Below are 26,165 nucleotides of genomic sequence, written 5' to 3'. Positions count from 1 at the left end.
GAAAAGAAAATGGAAGGAAAAAAATGAATGTATTGGAGACAGTAGGATTTGGGGTGATTAGGTTCTAATTTCCTGTATTTCTTTTTTTGGCCATAACAGTGTTCCTGGGCCAGGGATGGAACCTGCACCACAGCAACAACTCAAGCCACTGCAGTGACAACACCAGATTCTTACCTGCTGTGCCACAGGAGAACTCCTACTTTTCTGTATTTTCCAGTTGTTATGAATATATATTGCTTTTATAAGTAGATACACCTTTTAATAAAACCATAAGATGTACGTTTCAGAGTACTATTAAATGTAAATAATCAGCATTATGACTTTCTTGTCTCTAGGTTGTGGGTTTTACATTTATCATAATATTTTTAATACTAACATTTTCATAAATAGTATAGATATCATTTATATTTTTTTCATTATATACACACTGCAGTTTGGTCAGGAGGAGGGAGCCATGGATTCAGGCAGGTGGGGGGTGGCCTGGGAAGGAGCCACATGAACCCAGTTCCCCTGTTTGTTCTGGATCAAGCCCTCTTCACCAAGCCCCTCTACTTAAGAACTCAAAGCCCCTTCCACTCTCCTCTTCAGGGCCCCTGCTACCAGAGTCTCTTTCAGGTGAAGTCTCCCCTTTGGCAGTCACACTCTCACCTGGTATCACGGTTTCCTCCCTTAGGCCAGGGTGGGGGTGGGGGGAGTGGTCACAGGCCCACCCGCCCTCGGCCAGGGCCCCGCCTCCCTTGACCTTAGTCACAGTTCCACACGCAGGGGTCAGAAGCCCCCTCACCTGAAGTCACAGCCCCCTCCCGAGGGAGTGGGGGGGGGAAATCCCTGGCCACAAGCAGGGGTCACAGTTTCATACGCGGTAGATTCACAAACGCGGGCCCAACAAGGGTCCTTCCTCGGCCAGGGTCCCAGTTTCCCGCCCAGGAAGCCTGGGTCCCTCCCCCGAGGCCGGCGGCCCCTCCCCCCGAGCCATGGGGCCGGTCCCAGGGGGCCCAGGCTGTCCCGACGTGTCCCCGGAGTCCTGGCCCAAGGTCTCGGCGCTCGAGGGGCCCGCGCCTGCTGCGAAGCCTACGCGGGAGGCCGCGGAGGACTCTCAGTCCTCGGCCTCGTCGCCCTCCTGGCCCTCCTCGCGGCCGCCCACCGCGGGGGTGGGCAGGTCGTCACTGCGCTGGGCCGGGTGGGGTGGGATGGCGGCCGGCACGTTGCTGGAGGCCGGCCTGGCCCGGGTGCTCTTCTACCCGACGCTGCTGTACACCCTGTTCCGCGGGAAGGTGCCGGGCCGGGCCCACCGCGACTGGTACAACCGCATCGACTCCACGGTGCTGCTGGGCGCGTTGCCGCTGCGGAGCATGACGCGCCGGGTGAGCGGGGCCGGGAAGCAGGGTCGCGCCGGGGCTGGGAGCCCGGCGAGCGCCTCCCGGGCCTCGGCGGCCCTTTCTGAGCCCCCTCTTTGCCTCGGCAGCTGGTTCAGGACGAGAACGTGCGCGGGGTGATCACCATGAATGAGGAGTACGAGACGAGGTTCCTGTGCAACTCCTCAAAGGTGAGGCGCCGGGGCCCGTGGGCGGAGCTGGGGCCGGGCGCCCGCCTGCCTCCCCACTCTGAGCCTGGGAGAGCGGGAGGACGTTGGGGGAGGGGGTGGGTAGATGACCTTGCCTCAGTGACCGGCGATCCCGGCTTTTTTGCCTCCTCTAAACCTAAATGACTGCGGCTACGGGCAGAAACCTCGTGAAATAGAAACTGATGTGAAAGGCATTTATTATTATTTTTTTTGTCTTTTTGCCTTTTCTAGAGCTGCTCCTGCAGCATATGGAGGTTCCCAGGCTAGAGGTCTAATTGGAGCTACAGCTGCGGGCCTGCACCACAGCCACAGCAACGTGGTATTCGAGCCGCATCTGCAACCTACACCACAGGTCGTGGCAATGCCAGATCCTTAACTCACTGAGCAAGGCATGGTTCCTAGTCGGATTCGTTAACCACTGCGCCACGACGGGAACTCCGTGAAAGGCATTTAAATGTAGAGTTGACAAACTCTGATTTCTACTTTGTGCACTGCTTTTTTTTTGTTTTTGTTTTGCTTTTTAGGGCCGCACCCTGGGCATATGGAGGCTCCCAGGCTAGGGGTCCAATCGGAGCTACAAGCTGCCAGCCTACACCACAGCCACAGAAACGCCAGATCCCAGCCGCGTCTGCTGCCTACACCACAGCTCACTGCTAATGCCACTGAGCGAGGCCAGGGATGGAACCCACAACCTCATGGTTCCTAGTCGGATTCGTTTCACCTGCACCAGGACAGGAACTCCACACAAATGTATTCTTAATTTTGGTAACTCAAATCAGTAATGAGATCTGAAAGGCAACTTTTCTATGGCTTGCTTTCATTCACTCAACACTTAAGGAGAACTAAGTATGGATCAGACACTGTTAGATATTCAAGATGAAGGCCCCATAAACTGTAAAATCAAATGCTACCCCCTATCTCCGGTAAATTTACCATGGAACAACCCACTGGAAAGACTGCATTTAGCTTTGATTTGAGCGATTGGGGGTAGGGTGGGGGGCACTGCATGCAGAAGTTCCCAGGCCATCAAACCGAGCCACATCAGTGACCTGAGCCACAGCAATGGCAAACCAGATCCTTAATTGGTGGGCCACCAGGGAAGTCCAATTTGAGGGAATTTTTATTCATATGTTAGAGGTGATAGTGGAACTCCAAAGCATTGTCATAAAATTCAGGCCTAAGACATAATTTTCATTAAATGTGAATGCTTCTTTGTAGAACTCTTTGCAATGATTATTGATGTTGCCCTATCTTTGTAGTGTTTGACTTCTTTTAGCACCCCACAATTATCTTTCTGTACTGATAGAGCCTGATGAACATGCAGTTACTTCAATTTAAATTTTTGAGATCTTAACAATATTTGTGACTCACATTTAAAATGTATTGATCAGGAGTTCCTGTCATGTCTCAGTGGTTAACAAATCTGACTAGGAACCATGAGGTTGAGGGTTCGATCCCTGACCTCGCTCAGTGGGTTGAGGATCCGCTGGTATTGCCGTGAGCTGTGGTGTAGGTTGCAGACACGGCTAGGATCTGGCATTGCTGTGGCTCTGGCGTAGGCCAGCAGCAACAGCTCTGACTGGACCCCTAGCCTGTGAACCTCCATATGCTGCAGGAGCGGCCCTAGAAAAGGCAAAAAGACAAAAAATAAATAAATAAAAATTTAATTAAAAATAAAGTAAAGGAGTTCCCGTCGTGGCGCAGTGGTTAACGAATCCGACTAGGAACCATGAGGTTGCGGGTTCGATCCCTGCCCTTGCTCAGTGGGTTAACGATCCGGCGTTGCCGTGAGCTGTGGTGTAGGCTGCAGATGCGGCTCGGATCCCGCGTTGCTGTGGCTCTGGCGTAGGCCGGTGGCTACAGCTCCGATTCAACCCCTAGCCTGGGAACCTCCATATGCTGCGGGAGCGGCCCAAGAAATAGCAGCAACAACAACAACAACAACAACAACAAAAAAGTAAAATGTATTGATCAGGGAGTTCCCATTATGGCTCAGCAGTTAACAAATAGGACTAGTATCAGTGAGGATGAGGGTTTGATCCCTGGCCTTACTCAATGGGTTAAGAATCCAGCATTGCCATGAGCTGTAGTGTAGGTGTAGGTTGCAGACTCAGCTTGGATCCTGCATTGCTATGGCTGTGGCATAGGCAGCAGCTGTACCCCTAGCCTGGGAACTTCCATATGCTGCAGGTGCGGCCCTAAGAGAACAACAACAACAGAAATAATAACAAATAAATAAAATATATTGATCAGTACTGTGGTATAGCACAAGGAACTATATCCAATCACTTGTGATGGAAAATATTATAAGAAAAAAGAATGTGTATATATATATATATATATATATATATACATAAAAAAACTGGGTCACTTTGCTGTACAGCAGAAGTTGACAGAACATTGTAAATCAACTATTAAATTAAAAAAAAAACATATTGACAAGGAGTTCCCATAGTGGCTCAGCAGGTTAAGAAACCAACTAGTATTCATGAGGATGCAGTTTCTATCCTTGGCCTCGATCAGTTGGTTAAGGATCCAGTGTTGTTGCAAGCTGCAATATAGGTGGAGAATGGGGCTCAGACCTGGCATTGCCGTGGCTTCGGCATAGGCCAGCAGCTCTAGCTCCAATTCCACCCCTAGCCTGGGAACTTCTGCATGCTGTGGGTATAGCCCTAAAAAGACCAAAAAAAAAAAAAAAAAAAAAGTGATGGCATACATTTTTAAAGAATGGATAATAGTTCCTTGGACTTCCCACAAGACCTTAGGAATTACTAGCCAAATTGGTAAATGTTCCTTAATGTGGTCAGTTCTGTGAAGCATGCAGTCTCAGAAAGTGATCAGTCTTTGGGTGTGAGGCTTTTTTTTTTTTTTTTTTTGCTATTTCTTGGGCCGCTCCCGCAGCATATGGAGTTTCCCAGGCTAGGGGTCGAATCGGAGCTGTAGCTGCCAGCCTATGCCAGAGCCACAGCAACTTGGGATCCAAGCCGCATCTGCAGCCTACACCACAGCTCACGGCAACGCCGGATCGTTAACCCACTGAGCAAGGGCAGGGATCGAACCTGCAACCTCATGGTTCCTAGTCGGATTCGTTAACCATTGCGCCATGACGGGAACTCCTGGGTGTGAGGCATTGATACTTGCTAGCAGCTATCCTATCCCACTAGCATAGAGAAAAGAAATCTCCAAGGGAGGGGTTCACACATTTTAATATGCGTAAGAATTATCTAGTAGTCTTGTTAAAATAGCAGATTCCTAAGTACGACCCTCAGAGATTCTGGGGCCCAGGAATGTGAATATTTAGCAAGCTCTCCAGGTGTTTCTGATGTAACTAATGCATTAGCCACAGGTTGTTAGATTTTGCAGGGTTTTTTGTTAATTTCACAAGCTGCATTCATTTGGAGTCATAAGTCTCTAGCTAAAGAGATTACTAATAAGAGTACCTGGAGCCTACCTGAAATGTTAAGGCAAAATAAAAAATTTAAAAAGTTGCACAGTTTGCCAGAGGCCTTATTTCTCCTGTATATTCTTTTCTTCCAAGTAACAATAATGCACTAAAAAAAGTAGGTGCAGGAGCTCCTGCTGTGCCGCAGCAGGATCAGGAGCTGCTGGTATGCGGTTCATTCCCTGGCCTGGCACAGTGGGTTAGGGATCTGGCGTTGCCGCAGCTGTGGCTTAGGTTATGACTGTGGTGCCGATTTGATCGCTGGCCCAGGAGCTCAATATGCCTTGGTGTGGCCAAAAATGGAAAGAAAGAAAAAAAAAAAAAAGTAGGTGCATTATTTTAATTTTAAAATGATAACTCTATTTTCTACTGCATACCCTCTCAAAAAAAGAAAAAAAAAAAAAGTGGTAAAAAGGGAGTTCCTGTTGTGGCTCAGTATCCAACTGGTATCCATGAGGATTTGGGTTGATTCCCTGGCCTCCCTCGCTCAGTGGGTTAAGGATCTGGCCTTGGAGCAAGCTGCAGCGTAATTTGCAGATCCAGCTTGGTTCCAATGTTGCTGTGGCTGTGGAATAGGCCCCAACTGCAGCTCCAATTCAACCCCTGGCCTGGGAACTTCCGTATACTGCAGGTATGGCCGTAAAAAGAAAAAAAAGTGGTAAAAAAAAAGAGGAGACTTGGAGTACCTGTTGTGGTTCAGTGGAAAAGAATCTGACTAACATTCATGAGGACGGAGGTTCAATCCCTGGCCTTTCTCAGTGGGTTAAGGATCTGGCATTGCGGTGAGCAGTGGTGTAGGTGATCACAGACACAGCTTGGATCCTGCATTGCTGTGGCTGTGGCCTAGGCTAGCGGCTATAGCTCCGATTCGACCCCTAGTGTGGGAACCTCATATGCAGTGGGTTTAGCCCTAGAGAGACAAAAAAACAAAAATAGGAAACATGCAAGGAAAGCTCTTGCAAAATGTAGTAGCCCAACCCTGCAGCTGGATCAATGCGCAAGTGCCAAGATAACGTAAAAATAGTTACCTAACTTTGTAAATGAATTTCTATACAACAACTCATATTTTGCGGCTAAAGATTCAAATACCCGTATGGTACTTTAAGGACACTTTAAATATTGGACGTAATTCTTTTTTTTTTTTTTTTTTTTTTGTCTTTTTGCTATTTCTTTGGGCCGCTCCCGCGGCATATGGAGGTTCCCAGGCTAGGGGTTGAATCAGAGCTGTGGCCACCGGCCTACGCCAGAGCCACAGCAATGCTGGATCCGAGCCGCGTCTGCAACCTACACCACAGCTCACGGCAACACCGGATCGTTAACCCACTGAGCAAGGGCAGGGATCGAACCCGCAACCTCATGGTTGCTAGTCGGATTCATTAACCACTGCGCCACGACGGGAACTCTTGGACGTAATTCTAACTCAGCAACACTGCTGTTGTTTGATGAAAGACCAACCATTGTAGGTCAGCCACTTTAAAGACATTTCTAAAAGAAGTTTCTTTTTAGGAAAACAGTATATTCACATTGTAGTAAAACATGAAGCTTTCTTGTTGCTTTACTGCCTGTTGGGAACCCATCTTTCTACCACTCACATCAGGCTTTTTTCATTTTCTTTTCTACGGTCCAGGAGTGGAAGAATTTAGGAGTCGAGCAGCTGCGGCTCAGCACGGTAGACATGACTGGAGTCCCGACCTTGGCTAACCTTCAGAAAGGAGTCCAGTTTGCTCTCAAGTACCAGTCACAAGGCCAGTCTGTCTATGTGCACTGTAAGGCTGGGCGTTCCAGAAGTGCCACTATGGTGGCAGCGTATCTGATCCAGGTAGGAGAGGTCTTTTGGGACTGGCTCCCTTTATAGCAGATTTCCAGAACCTCTGCAGCATTGTCTACTGGCAGGCCAATTTCAGGCTGTTGGAAGGTAGAAAGCACATGAACTCTGAAGGCAGGATGACCTCTGGCTTTGCCACCTGCCAGCTGCATGAGATTAGGCAAAAGTGGATTCTTCTCACTGATGCTCAGTTTCCTCAAACTAAATGTGTTATGAAGCTTGAAAGAGTATGTCAAGCACTGAGCTAGAGCAAGCACTCAAAAAATGAAGTTGCGGGGAAAAAATGTAATTGTAATGTATACATGTAAGGATAACCTGACCCCCTTGCTGTACAGTGGGAAAATAAAAAAAATTATAAAAAAAAAAGAATATTTTCCCTCAGATGTTTTGTTATAAATATGATAAAAGTTAACAAATATAAAAAAAAAAAAATGGAGTTGCAGGAGTTCTCTTACAGCATATTGGGTTGGGTCCCTGCTGTGGCTCAGGTTGCTGCTGTGGTGGGTTTGATCCCTGGTCTGGGAACTTCTACATGCTTCAGGCAAGGTCAAAAAAATAAAAAGGAGTTGTAAAGGATGTTAATACCAGCAAAAGACTGGAAACACTTGTTATAAACGTCAGGAAATCTAGTACCATAATTAATAGTGCTGATCATGTGCAGCTCTACAGGACTCTTATTTCCTTAAGGATTTTCAGAGTAAAGTTCTGGACATTAGTTTCTAGAAACAGAGGATCCAGCAGAATTTTGCCCATCACTTTGTTATGACTGGCAGCTGGGATGCTTTTTTTCGGGGGGCGGGGTACTTGCAGCATATAGAAGTTCCAGGGCCAGGGACCAAACCCTCACCACTGCAGTGACCCAAGCTGCTGCCATGATAGCACCTGATCCTTAACCCACTGTGCCATAAGAGAACTCTGGGTGCTTCTTTTTGGCTACACTCGTGGCATATGGAAGTTCCCAGGCCAGGGATCAAATCTGAGCTGGAGTTTCAACCTATGTGGCCACGGTTGCAGCAACGCCAGATCCTTAACCCACTGCTCCGGGCCGGAGATCAAACCCATGCCTCTACAGAGACAAGCTAGCTGGATGATTAACTCACTGCCAAACAGGAGAACTCCAGGATGCTTTTAAAAACATTTAGAAGCCGGTATTCTTTAGTCCATCATTTCCCATTACACATCCTCAGCTTGACTCATTTTTGTTACCTATGTGGCCCATGCAGAGTATTTACTAAGTCACATAGATAGTTTAAGGAAAAAGGAAACATAAAGATTACCAGCTTGGCCTTGTGTTACTGTGGCCTGGTGAGTATATGATTTAACAATACTAAAGCTCTGGTCATTGCAACTCTGTTTTGCTGGAAACTGGGTGTCAGGAGATATTTTGGGCCAAGTGAGAATTGAACTGGCATGCTAAAAATTTTTATTTTCTTGGTTCTGTGAACTCAAATCCAGTAAGTGTCCTGCAGTTGCAAAAATAACCCTGCTAGCTAAGTTTTAAATGTACTGTTTTTCTAGCCAAATTGCATAAACACGTCGACTCTATACTTTCTAGGACTCTTGTAACCAGCAGCTTAGCTCAGAGAGGTCATTTAGTAGACCTAAGCCCGCTTGAATTTAGGATCTCAGCTTCACGTGTTCAGCCTTCTATTTTCAGAGTTTGGCAGAGCAAGAATTAGGTAGAAAGACTTGTGTGTCCCACCCCCACCTGCAGCTTCCCCAACCTGTTGCAAAGAATTGTGGGACTGGTTGACTGAGTGGGTTAAAGTGTTCTCCCATTTGTAATATGTGGGCCACGGCTTTTAACTCCCCCAAAATGGAATTTTTTTTTTCTTTCTATTTTTAAGGCTGCACCCAAGGTATTTAGAAGTTCCCAGGTTAGGGGTCCAATCTGAGCTGCAGCCGCCAGCCTACACCACAGCCACGGCAACGCCAGATCCAAGCTGCATCTGTGACCTACACTATAGCTCAAGGCAGCGCCGGATCCTTAACCCACTAAGCAAGGCCAGGGATCAAACTGGGTCCTGGTGGATACTAGTCAGATTTGTTTCTGCTGCGCCACGACGGGAACTCCTGGAATGTTTTGAAAAATGAAATCCTGAGAGAACTTTATTCAGCACTTATTGGGTCAAGGACACCTTAACACTTGTTCTTTTCTTTCCCTGATTTCTCAACCCTTCACTTCAGATGTACAACTGGACTCCAGAGGAGGCCGTGAGAGCCATCACCAAGATTCGGTCACACATCTACATCAGACCTGGCCAGTTGGAAGTCCTCAAAGAGTTCCACAAGGTTATCACTGCAGGGGCAGCAAAGAATGACACTTGTCACACATTACAGAGCTGAAGTACATGGATTTAGAAAGACCTCAAGACAACCTGGCTTGCTACAGAATGAAAATGTTTAACAGGACCAAAGGGGCTTAAGCCTAGACTTGACAGAATAGAAATGTGCTAAGTAATGGTTAATTTTGCTCCCTTTGTCTTGTTTCATTTTCCTGAAATAACACTGTTGTATGGCTAGAAAAATGTAGTGTGGCTTCCATTCCCAGAGTATGGGGATCTGGGACAGGGGTGAGGTGTTTGTGTGTATGTGTGTCTTTTTAGGGCCACACCCGTGGCACATGGAGATTCCCAGGCTAGGGGTCGAATCGGAGCTACAGCTGCCTACACCACAGCCACAGCAACATGGGATCAAAGCCGCATCTCAACCTACACCACAGCTCAAGGCAATGCTAGATCCTTAATTCACTGAGGGAGGCCAGGGATCGAACCTGTGTCCTCATGGATACCAGTGGGGTTTGTTACCGCTGAACCATGATGGGAACTCCAGGGATGAGTTTCTTAATTTTGAAGCTCAAAAATATATGTTCTGCACTTGATGTTGTGCCTAATGATACTTAGCCTCATAACTCAAAGACACCTAACACTAGGACAAGAGAAGAGAAATACACAGCTCTGGCTCTTTGCCACTGCCAGAATCCTTATTCCCTGGCTCTCTGGGGCTCTCTTCACTTTCAGAGCAGTGATCCTGCACGTAGAAAAGTATGGGATTCAGCCTGACCTAGAAATATGAGGGTATGTAATTAGTTTCCCATAGGAAGTCACCTCTTTAGAATAAAAAAGACACACACATCCCTTCCAAAACTTTTATTTGTATGAACAGTTCCTAGCTCTTGGCTTAGCTTAGAGCTTTTAAAAGAGTAGAGAACTTACATGTTTGAGTTTGAAAAAAGTTTCTGCTATTAATCAGAAATAATCCTTTCTACTTTCTGGCTTATGCATTGGAATAAGCCAAAAATAAAACCAAAGTATACATTTCCTGACAGAAAGATGAAAGAACAACAGATGGAACATCCTGAATCTAAGGTTGACTCTTGCTGGTGAAGGACACCTTCAGTTAATCCATTCTCCCAACCAAAGCCTGCAGGAAAACTCTAACACTTAATTCTTTGTTCAAAAATGACCAACTAGCCACTTTGCAGGATACAGGAAAAAAGAAGATGGGGCATCGTCTGTCCTGGGATCAGGGATGCTTCTATTTAACATTGATCAGGTAGAGGGGAGGCTGTGCCTGAGGATGGAGAAGAGCTTGCTCTGAGCAATCTGAAGTGAGGCACAGAATTTCCAGAGAGTGGCAGACAACAGGCTGGCCTATGCTACGTTCAAGCAGCCAGCTGAGCAGCGTCTAAAAAGCCTCAAACGGAACATCCTTATGAGTTCAGGGAAGGGTGAGGTGCTGCCTTTCTAACATGTGCCAAAAAATAACATAGTACCCGAATGGGGGCCCCAGGGACTTTTGAGTCTGGATGGGTAGGTGCTGGAGAAAGGGAGGGCAAAAGTCAGCTGCTCTTCCCCTCCAAGCCTTAGGCCAACACGAACTGCAAATTGGTGAGCAGCACCTTAATGCCTCTGGTGACAGTTACGGCTGAAGTGGCAGGGTCAAGCTTGTAGGTGTTGGCATCTCCCTTTTTGTATCGGTCCCGAAAAACATATATGCTCCCATTACAGCTGGCGATCTTCCAGAGGGATGGGACAGAGCTCCAGGCCTCGGGAAGGCAAAGCCGGGTGAAGCTGTCTAGCAGGGGATTGTAGCACACCAGGGAGTCCCCTTCAGCCACAATAAACACCAGATCCTTATGCACAGCTGCATGCATGCGGCCAGCAAACGGCAGCACGTAGGGTTTCACGTGGCACTTGTCTGTCTCTGTGTCAAAGCACTGGATGAGTCGGGATGGTTTGGTAAAGAAGTCCAGGTCATTCTCCTCCCCCCCTAGTAAGTAGATGATCCCGTTGAGGTTGGCGCCAGCAGCCCCTGACACAGCCACCTCTAGCTGGGTTGTCTCTGTCCAGACGTTATCACCTACCCGGTAATATATAACTGCATTAGAGAGAGTATCCTGCAGTGTCTTGCCACCCAGCGAATATATGGCATCTTTCCCGGGCACAGACACCAGGGTGTGCTGGAGCCGGTCTCGGGGCAAAGGTGCACACCACTCCCAGTCCACGGTGGCATTGTTGCACTTCCACATCCGCCGTGGGATGGACCCTCCCACCACGTACAAGTCTCCGCCATGCTTGCAGGCCGCAGTGATCTGGTGGCACAAGCTGTTTTGGCCACTTACACTGATGGAGTCATCTTCCGCACAATGTAAGGACACAGCCAACGAGTGGGTACGAGATGACTCTTTCCCGATCAGGTAAATGTGTACATTCTCCCCAATTTCCTATTGGCGAAAGTAAAGTTATAAATGGTATCTATCAGTTCTAGACTAAGGCTCAGCTGACAAGCACATCCTCAAGGTCCTGGACCACACACTTGTATCTTGCTCGAACCTACTCCCCTCTAGTTATTATGTGAGATTCAGACTCTTCCATCACTGTCTTTCAGGCATCTTATGCTGGGACAAAGAATCTGTTACACTCATCCTTTCTTCGTGAGCTGGTGCTTCAAAGAGTGCTTTGGGTTAGTAGTTTTCTCAAGAAGCTTTGGATCGCAGAAGCCACTGGCATGGCTTATCCACAGCCACATGCATATCCTCCTCCCCAGCTCTTATCAACTTGAAGCCCATGGCATGTGGAAGTTCCCAGGCTAGGGATCAAAGTCATACCACAGCAGCAACCCAAGCCACTACAGTGACCAAACCAGATCCTTAACCCCTGTGCCACAAGGGAACTCCCAGATATTAGCCATTAAAAGAGGCCAGGCCAAGAGATGGCTGCAATGTATAGATATTATGGTGTCCCAACCCTAAAGAAATCTGCCTTACCTTCAAGCTAGTCCTGAGTGACTCTGAAAAAGCCTCCCTTTCTTCTTTATTAAAATTGATCCAGGCTTCTATTGCCTCTGTTGGGTTCTGGGAACAAGGAACTCCATCTGCAAGAGCCAGAAGGGCAGACATGGTCAATGGCAATCTGACAATCCAAAAGGGAAATTCAGAACCAGGGACTTGCTTTGTTTATTTATTTATTTCTGAACCAGTGGCTTTAAAAACGTGAACCTCCCTGAACAAAACAAAAATACAACCCACAGAATGGGAGAACACATTTGCAAATGAATCGACTGACAAGGGATTAATCTCCAAAATTTATAAACACCTCCTACCACTCAATACCCAAAAAACAAACAACCCCATCAAAAAATGGGCAGAAGATCCAAACAGACAATTCTCCAAAGAAGACATACGGATGGCCAAAAAACACATGCAAAGATGTTCAACATCACTCCTTATTAGAGAAATGCAAATCCAAACCACTATGAGATACCACCTTACACCAGCCAGATGGCCATCATCAAAAAGTCTACAAACAATAAGTGCTGGAGAGGGTGTGGAGAAAAAGGAACCCTAGTACACTGTTGGTGGGATTGTAAATTGGTGCAACCACTCTGGAAAAGCAGTATGGAGATTCCTCAGAAAACTAAACATAGAACTACCATTTGATCCAGCAATCCCACTCCTGGGCAGCTATCCAGAGAAAACCATGACTCGCAAAGGCACATGTACTCCAATGTTCACTGCAGCACTCTTTGCAATAGCCAAAACATGGAAACAACCTATATGTCCATCGACAGAGGAGTGGATCAAGAAGATGAGGTACATATACACAATGGAATATTACTCAGCCATTAAATGGAACAAAATACCAGCATTTTTAGTAACATGGATGGACCTAGAAACTATCATGCTAAGTGAAGTCAGCCTTACAATGAGACAGCAACATCCAATGCTTTCACTGACATGTGGAATCTGAAAAAAGGACAGACTGAACTTCTTTGCAGAACAGATGCTGACTCACAGACATTGAAAAACTTATGGTCTCCGGAGGAGACAGTTTGGGGGTGGGGCGATGTGCTTGGGCTGTGGGATGGAAATCCTGTGAAATCAGATTGTTATGATCATTATACAACTACAGATGTGATAAATTCATTTGAGTAATTAAAAAAAAAGTTCACCTTTTTTTGTAAATAGTGCTGCAGTGAACATTGGAGTACATGTGCCTTTGCGAGTCGTGGTTCTCTCTGGATAGCTGCCCAGGAGTGGGATTGCTGGATCAAATGGTAGTTCTATGTTTAGTTTTCTGAGGAATCTCCATACTGCTTTTCCAGAGTGGTTGCACCAATTTACAATCCCACCAACAGTGTACTAGGGTTCCTTTTTCTCCACACCCTCTCCAGCACTTATTGTTTGTAGACTTTTTGATGATGGCCATCTGGCTGGTGTAAGGTGGTATCTCATAGTGGTTTGGATTTGCATTTCTCTAATAAGGAGTGATGTTGAACATCTTTGCATGTGTTTTTTGGCCATCCGTATGTCTTCTTTGGAGAATTGTCTGTTTGGATCTTCTGCCCATTTTTTGATGGGGTTGTTTGTTTTTTGGGTATTGAGTGGTAGGAGGTGTTTATAAATTTTGGAGATTAATCCCTTGTCAGTCGATTCACTTGCAAAGATTTTCTCCCACCGTGAACTTTTTGTTAGACTACTACCATGTATGTGTATATAAGTGTATGAGAAAATAATCTAAAATTGCCTCTTTTTTTTTTTTTTTTTTTTTTTTTTTTTTTTTTTTTAGGGCTGCAGGTATGGCATATGGAAGTTCCCAAACCAGGGGTCGAACTGGAGCTACAGCTGCTGGCCTACACCACAGCCACAGCAATGCCAGATCCAAACCTCATCTGCAACCTACACCAATGCTGGATCCTTAACCCACTGAGTGGGGCCAGGGATCGAATCCACATCCTCATGGATACAAGTCTGGTTAATTTCTGCTGAGCCGCAAGAGGAACTCTGCCTTGTTTCCTTTTTTTGGGGCCACCCTGTGGCATATTTAGTTCCCAAGTCAGGGATCAGATCTGAACCACAGTTGTGACCTATATACAGATGTGACAATACTGGATCCTTTTTTTTTTTTTTTTTGCCATTTCGTTGGCTGATCTCGCGGCATATGGAGGTTCCCAGGCTAGGGGTCTAATCGGAGCTGTAGCCACCAGCCTACGCCACAGCCATAGCAACGCGGGATCCGAGCCTCGTCTGCACCACAGCTCACGGCAATGCCAGATCCTTAACCCAGTGAGCTAGGCCAGGGATTGAACCCACAACCTCATGGTTCCTAGTCGGGTTCGTTAACCACTGAGCCATGATGAGAACTCCAACACTGGATCCTTAACCCACTGTGCCAGGCTGGGGTCCCAGTGCTCCAAAGATGCCACCAATCCCACTGCACCACAGTGCGAACTCCTGCCTTGTTTCTTTAATCAAAATGGATGACTTGGTATACTCCCATTTGCCATGGAAGCAAATCTACTAGGCTACAAAGCTCACACTCATGCTTATACCTTACTTACAGGGTCAAGATCATTACCTAAAGTTGGCTAATCACTTGAGAAGCTTCCTTTTTTGACTGCATTCATGGCATATGGAAATTCCTGGGCCAGGGATCAAATATCAGCCACAGCTGTGACCTATGCCACAGCTGCAGCAACGCTGGATCCTTAGCCCACTGTGCTGGACTTGGAACTGAACCTACACCTCAGCAGTGAATCGAGCTGATGTAGAGGCAATGCCAGATCCTTAACCTACTGCACCACAGCAGGAACTCTGAGAAGCTTCTTATTCACGTTCTCAATTCACTATTAATTCACTTAGGTAATTAGTCCCACAAGCATATGCAAAACACAGGATGGATGAGAATGCACAACAGAGATTAGAGTATAAATGCAGATAGCTCTTCACTACCTTTCGTGGCTAAGAGCCTTTCTTTCATTTTTTTTTTTTAATTTAATATTTGTATGTATCGGCAAGTGCTACTTCCATTTTCCTGGCTTCTTCTCTGGAAGGGATTGTCTCCGACATCAGCTACTAAATTTCAACTCTGTCTCTCACAGCTATCTGAAAGAATAACAATGTAAAATAACACTAGGAAGCCTGAGGGTACCTGTCTCCTAAACTATAACTTTAACTGAATCTCATACTCCCGTAGCTGGGTGTGATGTGCCCCCTCCCTCAACTTACCTGAGATGATGTCAGTGAGTAGATGGTGGGGCAAGTGAAGAAATTCCTCTGTGTTCTGCAGCTGGGCCAGGTGGGCCTTGGCACAGTGCTTGGCAGCAGTATAGAGCTCAGGATCACTGTGCCGATCTGCCAACCACATCACCTGAAGGCAGTTGCCCACCTGCACCGTGCGGGCCAAAAACCGAGAACATTCCTCAAAGAGAGATGTCAGTTGATACATGTCTGACACCTCATAAATTTCCTGCAGCTCCTCAGCTCGAAGTTTCACAGTCCCATGGTAGATATAATCAACCAGGAGCTGGAAAACAGACTCGCTGACATCCTGCAGCACAATTACCCGGTTGTGGGCCTCCTTCAGGTTGGAAGTGAACATGGACCGGAAGAAACAGCTCTGAGCTGAGAGGACCAATCGGTGGAGCTGAAACTCTCGGCCTTCCACTGAAATAGTGACATCAGCAAAGAGCTCTTCCTCCAGACACAGTTTCATGATGCCCTGAGCCACACGGCCTGAGTGTGACCTATCTTTGAAAGTGTAGTTCACAAAGTAGTTCTCATCCATGGATGCTCCAGGCTCCTCCGGTGATTCCATGGTAGTAGCCAACTTCTCTCTCTGCCAGCTGTCTGCAAAATACCACCACCCTGAATAACTTAAGGAAGTCACAACTACAGTCTACGAATCCAACTGTCCAATTCACGGGGGGAGAAGGGGGAAATGAGGGCACAGTGGGCCAGATTAGCCTTAGTTCTAGCCTTGCTAATGATATCTCTAACATTCTCCTTCAACCAAAGCTGGGTTCATTCTCCTGAAATAACATTCCATCCCCAATGAGATAAAAATTTCCTACTCTGGGTGTTTCTCCGAGAAAACACAGAATACTCCTTTTCATGATGCAACAAAAGGCGTGGTATTTAGGTCAACACATGAACGCAAGTGATTGGAGGAAGCCTATGATTTAAAAAACCTGGCAAAAAGGCTTACTAACCAAATAACTATCGAATATAAAACTAATGAGGCTCGGAGCAGCAGAATCCGACAAAAAAGACCCCCTCTTTCCCCTTGCTTGTGATCCATACCTTTTAATACAAGGCTTGGCTTGGGACATGTTAATCCTACATTTGCTCTTTTCTGAGCCTCTCCCTGGCACTTCCCCGCTCGCCCTAATGACTCCCCAAGGCTTCGTCTCAGAACTCGACACGGAACCCAACCATCCCCAGCAAGGGGCCCAAGGAGGCCCATTGCCACGTGCAGTGTCCCCGCTCCACCTGGAGTCGCCTGGGAAACGGTCGCCAGGGAAACCGTTCTTCTCTCCCCCTCCCCCTAGCTTGCCTGCTGGCCCTAATCAAAAGCTTAGCTGGGGGAGCGGAGGAGGGGTATGGAATGTGGAACCCAGATCTCCCGCCCCTTCTCCTCTCACCGGTCCGGTTCTTTAGGATCCTCTCCTTCTCTCCAGCCTCTGTCACAACAAGCTAGGGTCACATTCACCTCACGGTTTCCCCACCCGCGGGCTTCGCTTTCTCACCTGCCTTCCCTCCTTTCATTCCGAAGCCCGGAACCCGGAACCTCTGCTTCCGGCCCCGCGTCCGCCCGGAAGAAGATCCGATGCACACTTCCGCTTCCGGTCCGTGCCCTTGGGGCTCCGTGTCCTGCGGATCTGGCTTCTGCTACCTGGTTTGCAGCCGGGAAACATGGCGGCGGCGGCGGCTGCAAGGGGCTGTTGGCGGGGGCTCGTGGGGCCCGCGGCGGTGGCTAGGGGTGAGCAAGGGCAGCAGGCTGAGGGCCAGGGGGGGAGCGGCGGCGCGTCCAGCGCAGGGAGCCCCCTCAAGCCTCACCCTGCGCTTCAGTGCCTCTATATTCCCGTGCAGTGTCCGGGCGACCCTCGGTGCTTTTGCTGCCTGTGAGGAAGGAAAGCGCTGCGGCCGACACGCGCCGTGAGTATGTGCGAGTCCGGCCCTTATGGGGACTACAGGCGGGGCCCCGTTCATTCCCTTTGTCAGATGTTTGCCCTTGTCCTGGGCTGCCCTTCTCTGCGTCCTCCTGGCAAGTCTCTTCTTGTCCTTGGAGAGCTGACTGCAACGGTCTTCACTCTGCAGGCAGAATCGGGCACCTAGTGCCCTAGAGCCTTTTCTGTTGTGCCCTGTTGCCTTTTGTCCACTTTAGTGATTTTCTTTTTCTCCGATTAAACTGTCAGCTCTTTGAGAGCAGGAAACAAACTTTGGGCTTCAGAGCCTTCTTATTATAATAATAGTTGGCGTTAGTTGAATGCTTGTTGTGCCGGGCACCTCGCTAAGCGATTAATGAATGATCTTATTCATTTCTCCCCACAATCTTACCGGGTGGATAGTATTATGCTTTTCTACTGTAGAGCAGGAAACAGTCCAGAGAAGTAAGTTGCCCAGGGTCACAGCACTAGTGAGAGACAGCAGGCCTGCTCGCTGCCTAAGGCAGAGAACTGGTATTAATACTCTGCAGCCTAGGATGTGTGGTTGCTCAGTGAGGTAGTGTTGTGCGAATGAATATATGGGAATTAGTTACGGTCAACATAAGCCCTGGGAGTAAAAAGACCCATTCTGGGTCTCAGTTTCCTCATTTGTGCAAAAATATAAAAAAATAAAGTTTCAGTGGCTCATTGCTAACGAACCTGACTAGTATCCATGAGAATGCGGGTTTGATGCGTGGCCTCCCTCAGTGGGTTAAGGATCTGGCTTGGCTGTGGCTGTGGCGTAGGCTGGCAGCTGCAGCTCTGATTCAACCCTTAGCTTGGGAACTTCAACATGTCAAGGGTGTGGCCCTAAAAAAGCAAAAAAAAAAAAAAAAAAAAAAATGGATTTCAGCTAGATAATCTATGAGGGCCCTTCAGCCCTAAGGTTCTTGGCTTGAGAATCTGCTATGAAAGGCAGACACCTCAGCTGCAGTAATAAAGTGACTTTTGGTGGCCTGTATAGGTGGCATTTTTACTAAGTTTTCATTACTTCTTTTTTTGTTTTTGGTCTTTTTGGCATTTCTTGGGCCTCCCGGCATATGGAGGGTCCCAGGCTAGGGTCTAATCGGAGCTGTAGCCACTGGCCTACACCACAGCCACAGCAACATGAGATCTGAGCCGCGTCTGCAACCTGCACCACAGCTCACGGCAGCGCTGGATCCTTAACCCACTGAGCAAGGGCAGGAATCGAACCTGAAACCTCGTGGTTCCTAGTCGGATTCGTTAACCATTGCACCATGATGGGAACTCCCAAGTTTTCATTACTTCTATTCACTGGAAGAGGAAACTTCCACCTTCATCTTTCTCAGGGTTCTGCAAGGAATCCTCACCAGGAGACATCACCCCTTACAAGCCCACGAGAATGAATGCAAGGCTGGCTGTTGCGTGACACTTCTTTCTTCTTTCTTTCTTCCTTTCTTCCTTCCTTCCTTTCTTTCTTTCTTTCTTTTTTTTTTTTTTTTTTCTTTTTAGGCCCACACTCACAGCTTATGGAAGTTCCCAGGCTAATGGAGCTACAGCTGCCGGCCTACACCACAGCCACAGCAACACAGAATCTGGGCCACGTCTTCGACCTGCATCCTCATGGATACTAGTCTGGTTCGTTATCACTGAGCCACGATGGGAACTCCTATGTGCCTTTCTTAAATATGCCTTCTCCTTCCAGCCACTATCAGACCACGGAATGATGTGGTCCACAAGCAGCTCTCAGCTTTTGGACAGTATGTGGCCGAAATCCTGCCCAAGTATGTCCAGCAAGTTCAGGTAATAGTCACTGCTTTTGTTTGGGTTGGGTCAAGAAAGAACCATGTTCTCAGGGGATGAGGGAATGGGCTGTCTGGAATCAAAGAAACCAGACTGCTCTGTCTGAGTAGGTCTGCTTTCTCTGCCTTAAACCAGGAGACTCCAGCTGACATTAGCTGCTCCCTTGGTAGCTTTGTTCCCTCTCCTCTCCTGTTCTGTGTCTGCAGGTGTCCTGCTTCAATGAGTTAGAGATTTTTATCCATCCTGATGGAGTCATCCCAGTGCTGACTTTCCTCAGGGATCACACTAACGCACAGTTCAAATCCTTGGCTGACCTGACAGCAGTGGATGTACCTACCCGGCAGAACCGTTTCGAGGTCAGTCAGGGGATTGGAGGTTTGGAGAGTAAAGGAGGGAAAGGGGACAGAACAGTTTAAGAGTGTCAACTGCCTAAGGGAACCATGGCCTCCTTTGTTTCAGTTCAGGTCAAACAATACAACACAGCAGTTAAACCAGGGCCTCAGGATTGGACAGACCTTGAGTGTGACTTCTAGCTCTACCATCAATAGGCTGTGTGACTTCAAACATCTTGTTTGATCTTTCTGAGCTTTGGTTTTATTATGTGCAACATAAGTATAAAATTGTGCCTATCTCCTAGCATGGTTGAGGATTAAATGAGGTAGCATGGGAGTTCCCTTGTGGTGCAGCAGGTTAAGCATCCAGTGTTGTCACTGCAGTGGCTGGGGTCTCTGCCGGGGCATGGATTCAATCCCTGGCCCAGGAACATCTGCATGCTGCAGGCGTGGCCCCCAAAAGAGAGAGTTCAGGTAGTTTGCTAGCACACGGTAAGTTCTTAATACATTTAGCTATTGATATTTACTGGTCATCTATTTTTTGTCAGATCCTGGAATCAAGAAAGAAATAACATCCCACACCTGCCTTCTAGGAATCCCTACACTCTAGTGAGGAAGGACACATAGAACAGTTTACTATAATACTGTAATTCAGGGGATGCTAGAGACAGGCTAAAAGAACGCAGGAGGGGCACTTAGTTCTGTCTGGGAGGATTTTTTGAAGGGAGAGAGAATCATTTTTTTTTTGTTTGTTTTTGTTTTTGTCTTTTTAGGGCTGCACCCACGGCATATGAACGTTCCCAGGCTAGGGGTCAAATCAGAGGTGCAGCTGCCTGCCTACATCACGGCCACAGCCACAGCAGATCCTTAACTTGCTGAGTGGGGCCAGGGATCAAACCCACGTCTTCATGGATAGAGTAGCATTTGTCACTGCTAAGCCACAACAGGAATGCCAATGAAGGGAGAGAGAATCTTAATGGATAATCAGACCAGGTATTAGCCCAGTTAGGAAGGGCACGTCCGGAGACATCCAGTAGCGTGAGCAAAGATAAGCACACTGACAGGCTTAGGTCTTTAGAGATAGTTGCAAGTAGAGGAACATCTTGAGGTTTTGAGCTTCAGGACAGAGGGCTGGTTCACAGGGTGGAACTTTAGCTTAGCCCATATCCTCATCATTATGCTCCCGCTCAGGGACTTCCATCCCAGACCCCTCAGCCTGTGGTCGTTTTGGTCTTCACCTTCCTCCATTCTCCCTAGATTGTTTACAACCTGCTCTCTTTGCGCTTCAACTCCCGGATCCGTGTGAAGACCTATACAGATGAGCTGACGCCCATTGAGTCTTCTGTGACTGTGTACAAGGCAGCCAACTGGTATGAGAGGGAGGTGAGTTGCTGGATGTGGTGGTCCCTGCCTGGTGGACCAGAGTTGCAGGACTGACTCAAGCCAGTGGATGCAGTGCCCCCCCCCCCCGTGTTGGCTATATGGCTGGTTGCCTGAGTGACTCTTTTTTTCTAGATCTGGGACATGTTTGGAGTCTTCTTTGCTAACCACCCTGACCTAAGAAGGATCCTGACAGACTATGGCTTTGAGGGACATCCTTTCCGGAAAGATTTCCCCCTGTCTGGCTATGTTGAGGTAGGAGCCTTGGTGCTCGGCAGCAGTCTGGGGAGGGAAGGACTGATAGGGATCCTGGGGAGGAATTATGGTCAGTGGAACATGGTGGTTTCAGAGCATTGGTCCTGGATTCAAATCCCAGCTCCACTCTGATATAGTTTTCCCATCTGTGCAGTGGGAAGATAATAGTTCTAAAGTAGTAGATTTGCAGCAAGTTAATGTATGTGTAAAACTGATGTATTGGAAGTACTTAATTGATATTAGTCATTATTTTAATGGTCGTTTTAATGATCAAGGCAACTTTGAGGACACATTTGATCTGTTCCCAGAATCTGGAAGTGTGGCATGGTTTTACCTTGTCCTGGATCTCTGAGAATGCAAGACACTAAAATGTTTAGCCTTTGAGAATGGCCAGAGGCAGGGCAGGTAACATACCTACAAGAGGCTTATAAAGAATTTCATTGCTTTCCTTTACCACTGCAACATGCTCCAGGATGTTTATTGTTAGGAAGATGGTTTATTTTATACACACACACATGATTTTTATAGCAAAGTAACTTTTTAGAAATGTTGAGGTAGTGGCAGTCCAGTGTTTCTCTTCAGTTTCCACATTCTCTTGTTTTCTTAGTGTTGGCTTGGTCCCATTCCCATGATTGTCATTACCTTATCCAACTGATCCTCTAATAATGAGAAAAGCCATGCCAGATTTACTGCCTTGCACCTTGGCAGTGATAATGCTAAGGCCACAGTGCCTAAACTTGAACGCTTTTTCTTTTTTTTCTTTTTTTTTGTTTTTGTTTAGGGCCACACTTGGGGCGTATGAAAGTTCCCAGGCTAGGGGTTGAATCGGAGCTGTAGCTGCCAACCTAGACCACAGCTCACGGCAAGGCCAGATCCTTAACCCATTGAGTGAGGCCAGGGATCGAACCTGAATCCTCATGGATACGAGTCGGGTTTGTTACTGCTGAGCCACAACAGGAACTCCTGAACTTGGGTACTTGCTGGGTAAGGTTTACTCTTTTCAGCCACTGACTTGCTCCCAATCCTGGGTAGATCTCACCCTCACTTTATGAGAGTGTACGGATAGGTGAGCAAAGTCAGTTCTGGTGGGAAAGGAGCTCAGAGCTCCTGGTGTGGGGGTGGTGACAGGAAGGCCTGACTGGATGAAGGCATGAGGTAGAGGCCACTTTAGACTGTGGTTGAAATATGACCTGATGGGTAACAGACGAGAATGGAAACTTATAGAAGTCAGGACAGGAGTCAACGACAGAAGAGTAAAGGGGCTGAGGAAGTCACCCAGGGCTTTGGGAACGTGGGCCTTTAATGGTTAGGACAAGGCCTTCCTCAGTGCTCAAGCTTGCCTTTTTCTCTTGCAGTTGCGCTACGATGATGAGGTGAAGCGGGTGGTGGCCGAGCCAGTGGAGTTGGCCCAAGAGTTCCGCAAGTTTGATCTAAACAGCCCGTGGGAGGCTTTCCCTGCCTATCGCCAGCCCCCTGAGGATCTCAAGCTTGAAGCCGGAGACAAGAAACCTGAAACCAAGTAGTTCCAGGGAAGGCATATGTACCCTAGCAAGCGCCTTATCTGTAATTGAGTGTCCCTGTAAATAAAATCCTGCTTAGACACACTACTTCCTAAGTACTTATGAGTAGAAGTGAAGCTTTGAATGGGGCAGGGTGGGGGTGTGTGCAGGCAGGGGTTTTGCCAAGTCCCTTAGACTCTTACAAACTGGGGGTCTTTTTTTTTTTTTTTTTTTTTTTGTCTTTTTGCCATTTCTTTCTTTTTTTCCTTTGGTCTTTTTGCTATTTCTTGGGCCGCTCCCGCAGCATATGGAGGTTCCCAGGCTAGGGGTCGAATCAGAGCTGTAGCCGCCAGCCTACACCAGAGCCACAGCAACTTGGGATCCGAGCCGAGTCTGCAACCTACACCACAGCTCACGGCAACGCCGGATCGTTAACCCACTGAGCAAGGGCAGGGATCGAACCCGCAACCTCATGGTTCCTGGTCGGATTCGCAAATCACTGTGCCACGACAGGAACTCCCTGGGGGGTCTTATTTTAATGGGACTAAATAGGCAGTTTCAGACGTGGTGACCTGCAGGCCTGATGTACTTCTGAAAGAGATTTCTGAGGCTGAAATTAAACGTTGTCACAGTCCACACGGTTCAGGATGGGTGTGGCATGGCCTCTTCTGAGACTTAGAGGTGTCACAACACCTCCTGGAGAAAGCCCCTTGTCACAGCAGACCTCTGGTGGCAGTTGATGGATCCAGGGACCTAGGTGGCACTAGAGCAGTCCCCTCCCACCCTCATCCTATCCAAACAATCATAGGGTTCCGTGAGCCAACAGTCGGAGCCAGGAATTGCTGCAGCTCATTTTTGAGTCTTGAACCCTGTGTCCTGCTCCCTGCAACTTGACAACCCATCACACTTGCGCCAAGGGAATCTTCCTGGACTCTGGCCTGAACTAAGAATGCTGTAAGCAAGTAAAGAGGGTCCCAGTCTGGGGCAAAACACCATCAGGAGCTGCAGATCTGTCTGCCAGGAAACAGTACTCCCCAGCCCAGCCAGTCTGGGGTCTGTTGAGCCAGTGGCTGAGTGCCTGAGTTGGAAGTGTTTGGCTCTGCCTCTCAATGAGCCGCTCAGCCGGCCCACCATGCAGTTAGAAGACCAGGCTTTGCAGCTGTTGCTCTTGGCTACTGGGGGGCTCCCTGGAGGATGGGCTGGGCTGGGCTGGGCTGGGCTGGGCTGGGCTGGGCTGGGCTGGGCTGGGCTGGACTGGACTGGGTGTCAGGCTATGTGCAGTTACAGAATGTTTTAGGGGTGAGGACAGATAGTAAGGTAGTGTTACTGCCTAGACTCTTGCCTACCTCTTTGGAGGGCTAAGCCAGTGCTGTTTGCTACCAAACACCTTTTTCCTATTAACTAAGCATCCCGCCCATCTGGGCAGGAATAGGCTTAGGGCCTGACAAGCAGGGAGCCAAGCTCCTACTGCCAACAACCAAAAATTCCACATTTCTATGGGATGGAAAGAGCCCCTGAGAAGCCAGAGCCAGCCCCTCCCTGTTGAGAGCTGAAGACTGACACGCAAAGCAGGGAACGGCTGGAGCAGCCTGTGGTGGAAAGTTGGAGTCCTGGTGTGTCGTAGGCAGATGGAGGAGCAGAGAGCAGCTGGGGAGATTAAGACTCAGAGGACGTGGTGGACCATGGCTGGGACGATGCAGTTCCTGGCTTGGTTAATGATAGCCATTTGCCTCATCCCTGGGGTGACCACAACCCAGCACCGTGCAGGTACCAGGGCTTTAGGGTGGGGGTGGTTGGGAGCCAAAGATGGCTGCTGGCAGTTAGACTTGGTTCTATCTGAGCCTAGCAGGGCTTAGGAACTGTGGTCATGACGGGTACCAGGCTGCCCTGTGCTGTAGGGGGTGAGGGGTGGGGAGAGGAACTGGTGTGGGCCTGACCCCCAGAACCAGGTGAAGTAAGGGCAGATAGCTCTAGGTGCTCCCCAGGGGCTTTGGTCTTATTCCATTCCAGCTAATGTGCAAACTAGGACCCCTTGACCGGCCCTGGGCTTAGGACAGTCATTCCAAGGGCTAGGCAGCACCCCAGAGAGGGGCGAAGGAAGCTGCGACAGACATCCTGCCTGGCCTGGCCTCCTTGCCCTGTACTCAGTCACTTATTGAGGAGCAAGGAGGGAACAGGTTCTTCTCAAAGGGGTCTTCGACCTTTGGGGAGGGTCACTGGCACTGGTCTAGGTTACGCTGTCCCTAGATGATTAAAGGGAAGGGAAATGGGAAGTAAAGTGTCTTGTGACCCGTTGGCCTGGAGCTCTTGGCCAAGGGAACCATAGAAGTTGAAGGAGGAGTCTTGGATGTTTGCCGAGATGGTATCTGGGTTTGGGGATGATGCATTTGGGATCATAAGACCTACGCTTGGGAGAGTGAATATCAATCTGCATATGTGTTTAGGGGGAGGTGGACATGAGATGGCATTCCTGTTCTTTTGTAGACAGAAGACTCTCTAGGCACCCCTACTAGGCAGCTCAGCGGCATTTCTGGGAGGCTGGGGGGTTCAGGGTGGAGATTGGCAGAAGGCCTGACTCCTCTCTGCTGCCCCAGGGCATCCCATGGACAGCACCAGCGTGGGAGGTGCCCTGCAGGAGCCAGAGGCCCCGGAAGTGATGTTTGAGGTCTTTCCTCCAGCCTGGGACATGGGGTGGGAAGGGGGTGGCTCAAGCTGGGGCTGCTGGGGGAGGGGGGCAACCCAGCATGGGCCTTAACTGCCTGCTTTTGCCCCTGGCCCACTCTTGCTCCCTGCCCTGCTCCCTAGGCCCCAGCCCACCTTTTACATGGCTCCCCTTGCAGCTGCTCTGGGCTGGGCTGGAGCTGGATATCATGGGGAAGCTGTACATCCAGGACGAGGAACTGGCATCCACACGTCCAGGCCGCCGGCTCAGGCGCCTCCTGCAGCACCACGTGCCCAGTGACTTGGAGGGTGCTGAGCAGCGGCTGCAGCAGTTCCAGGACCTGCGGAAGGGACCGCCTCTTAGCCCTTGGGACTTTGAACATTTGCTCCTCACAGGCCTGTCCTGTGTCTACCGGCTCCATGTGGCTAGTGAGACTGAGGAGAGGGCTCGCTGGGCCCAAGTCTTCGCCCTCCTGGCACAGGAAACACTCTGGGACTTGTGCAAGGGCTTCTGTCCCCAGGGCCATCCCCCTTCTCTGGGGCCCTGGGCTTCTCCTTGACCCCTTCCCCTAACCCTCCCTTTTCACCTATCATTCCCCCTCTCCCAACTCCTCACCTGAGCCAGACCCATCTTGGGCAGAGGCTTTTCTCTGGTGCCTGGTTCTTCCTACTGTGTTTAGGCTTCTGGGCTTGGCTTGTACCCTGGGCACCCCAGCTTAGCCCTCTCCCTTCTTCCCTGGGGCCAGGCAGCAGGCACAGACCTGAGGGCAGGACTTGCAGGCAGTGACTGTGTGTATTAGAATCAGGGGTAAGAAGTGTGTTTAAGAGATACTGAAAGGGAAACTGCTCCCAAATAAGGCCACGGCAGACCCTTCAAATCCTACCCTGGTGGTCCAGGAGAGGTCCTGCAGAATCTACAGCAAACCTGTAAAAAAGTGCTTTGCACCCAGCCCTA

General features: G+C 48.6%; 4 protein-coding genes across 8 annotated transcripts; 3 read left to right on the top strand and 1 right to left on the bottom strand.

The window, feature by feature from the left end:
• The first annotated feature begins 983 nt into the window (after nucleotides 1-983).
• PTPMT1 (protein tyrosine phosphatase mitochondrial 1) lies at nucleotides 984-9,359 on the top strand. The gene is made up of 4 exons (NM_001244377.1): nucleotides 984-1,364; nucleotides 1,466-1,546; nucleotides 6,634-6,825; nucleotides 9,019-9,359. The coding sequence occupies exons 1-4, from the start codon at nucleotides 1,191-1,193 to the stop codon at nucleotides 9,175-9,177; spliced, it is 606 nt and encodes a 201-aa protein (NP_001231306.1). The 5' UTR covers nucleotides 984-1,190; the 3' UTR covers nucleotides 9,178-9,359.
• Nucleotides 9,360-9,965: 606 nt separating this feature from the next.
• KBTBD4 (kelch repeat and BTB domain containing 4) lies at nucleotides 9,966-16,905 on the bottom strand. Of its 5 annotated transcripts, none has more exons than XM_005660908.4 (4): nucleotides 16,756-16,905; nucleotides 15,341-15,961; nucleotides 12,101-12,207; nucleotides 9,966-11,557 (listed from the first exon to the last, which is right to left on the bottom strand). In XM_005660908.4, the coding sequence occupies exons 2-4, from the start codon at nucleotides 15,927-15,929 to the stop codon at nucleotides 10,697-10,699; spliced, it is 1,557 nt and encodes a 518-aa protein (XP_005660965.2). In that variant the 5' UTR covers nucleotides 15,930-15,961; nucleotides 16,756-16,905; the 3' UTR covers nucleotides 9,966-10,696. The 5 variants fall into 5 exon arrangements, with proteins under 5 accessions (XP_005660965.2, XP_084867272.1, XP_003122851.2 ...); XM_085011146.1 differs by having other exon boundaries at nucleotides 15,341-15,957; XM_003122803.7 differs by having other exon boundaries at nucleotides 16,861-16,905.
• Nucleotides 16,906-16,931: 26 nt separating this feature from the next.
• On the top strand, nucleotides 16,932-22,665 carry NDUFS3 (NADH:ubiquinone oxidoreductase core subunit S3). Its single transcript, NM_001243796.1, is given in 7 exon segments — nucleotides 16,932-17,093; nucleotides 17,204-17,269; nucleotides 18,986-19,083; nucleotides 19,290-19,439; nucleotides 20,673-20,798; nucleotides 20,931-21,050; nucleotides 22,406-22,665. Coding segments are annotated over 7 exon segments (795 nt in total). The 5' UTR covers nucleotides 16,932-17,026; the 3' UTR covers nucleotides 22,574-22,665.
• Nucleotides 22,666-24,028: 1,363 nt separating this feature from the next.
• Nucleotides 24,029-25,920, top strand: FAM180B (family with sequence similarity 180 member B). Its single transcript, XM_005660909.4, is given in 4 exon segments — nucleotides 24,029-24,316; nucleotides 25,144-25,214; nucleotides 25,390-25,757; nucleotides 25,759-25,920. Coding segments are annotated over 4 exon segments (603 nt in total). The 5' UTR covers nucleotides 24,029-24,177; the 3' UTR covers nucleotides 25,784-25,920.
• The last annotated feature ends 245 nt before the right edge of the window (nucleotides 25,921-26,165 follow it).

This window comes from Sus scrofa, chromosome 2 (assembly GCF_054392235.1).
Source record: "Sus scrofa isolate SSC_HxYL_T2T_F1_AM1 chromosome 2, Sscrofa_HxYL_maternal_Yorkshire_Landrace_v2.0, whole genome shotgun sequence".
NCBI classification, from domain to species: Eukaryota; Metazoa; Chordata; class Mammalia; order Artiodactyla; family Suidae; genus Sus; species Sus scrofa.
Note: the sequence above shows the minus strand (reverse complement) of the source record. Positions and strands in the feature narration are given on the sequence as shown.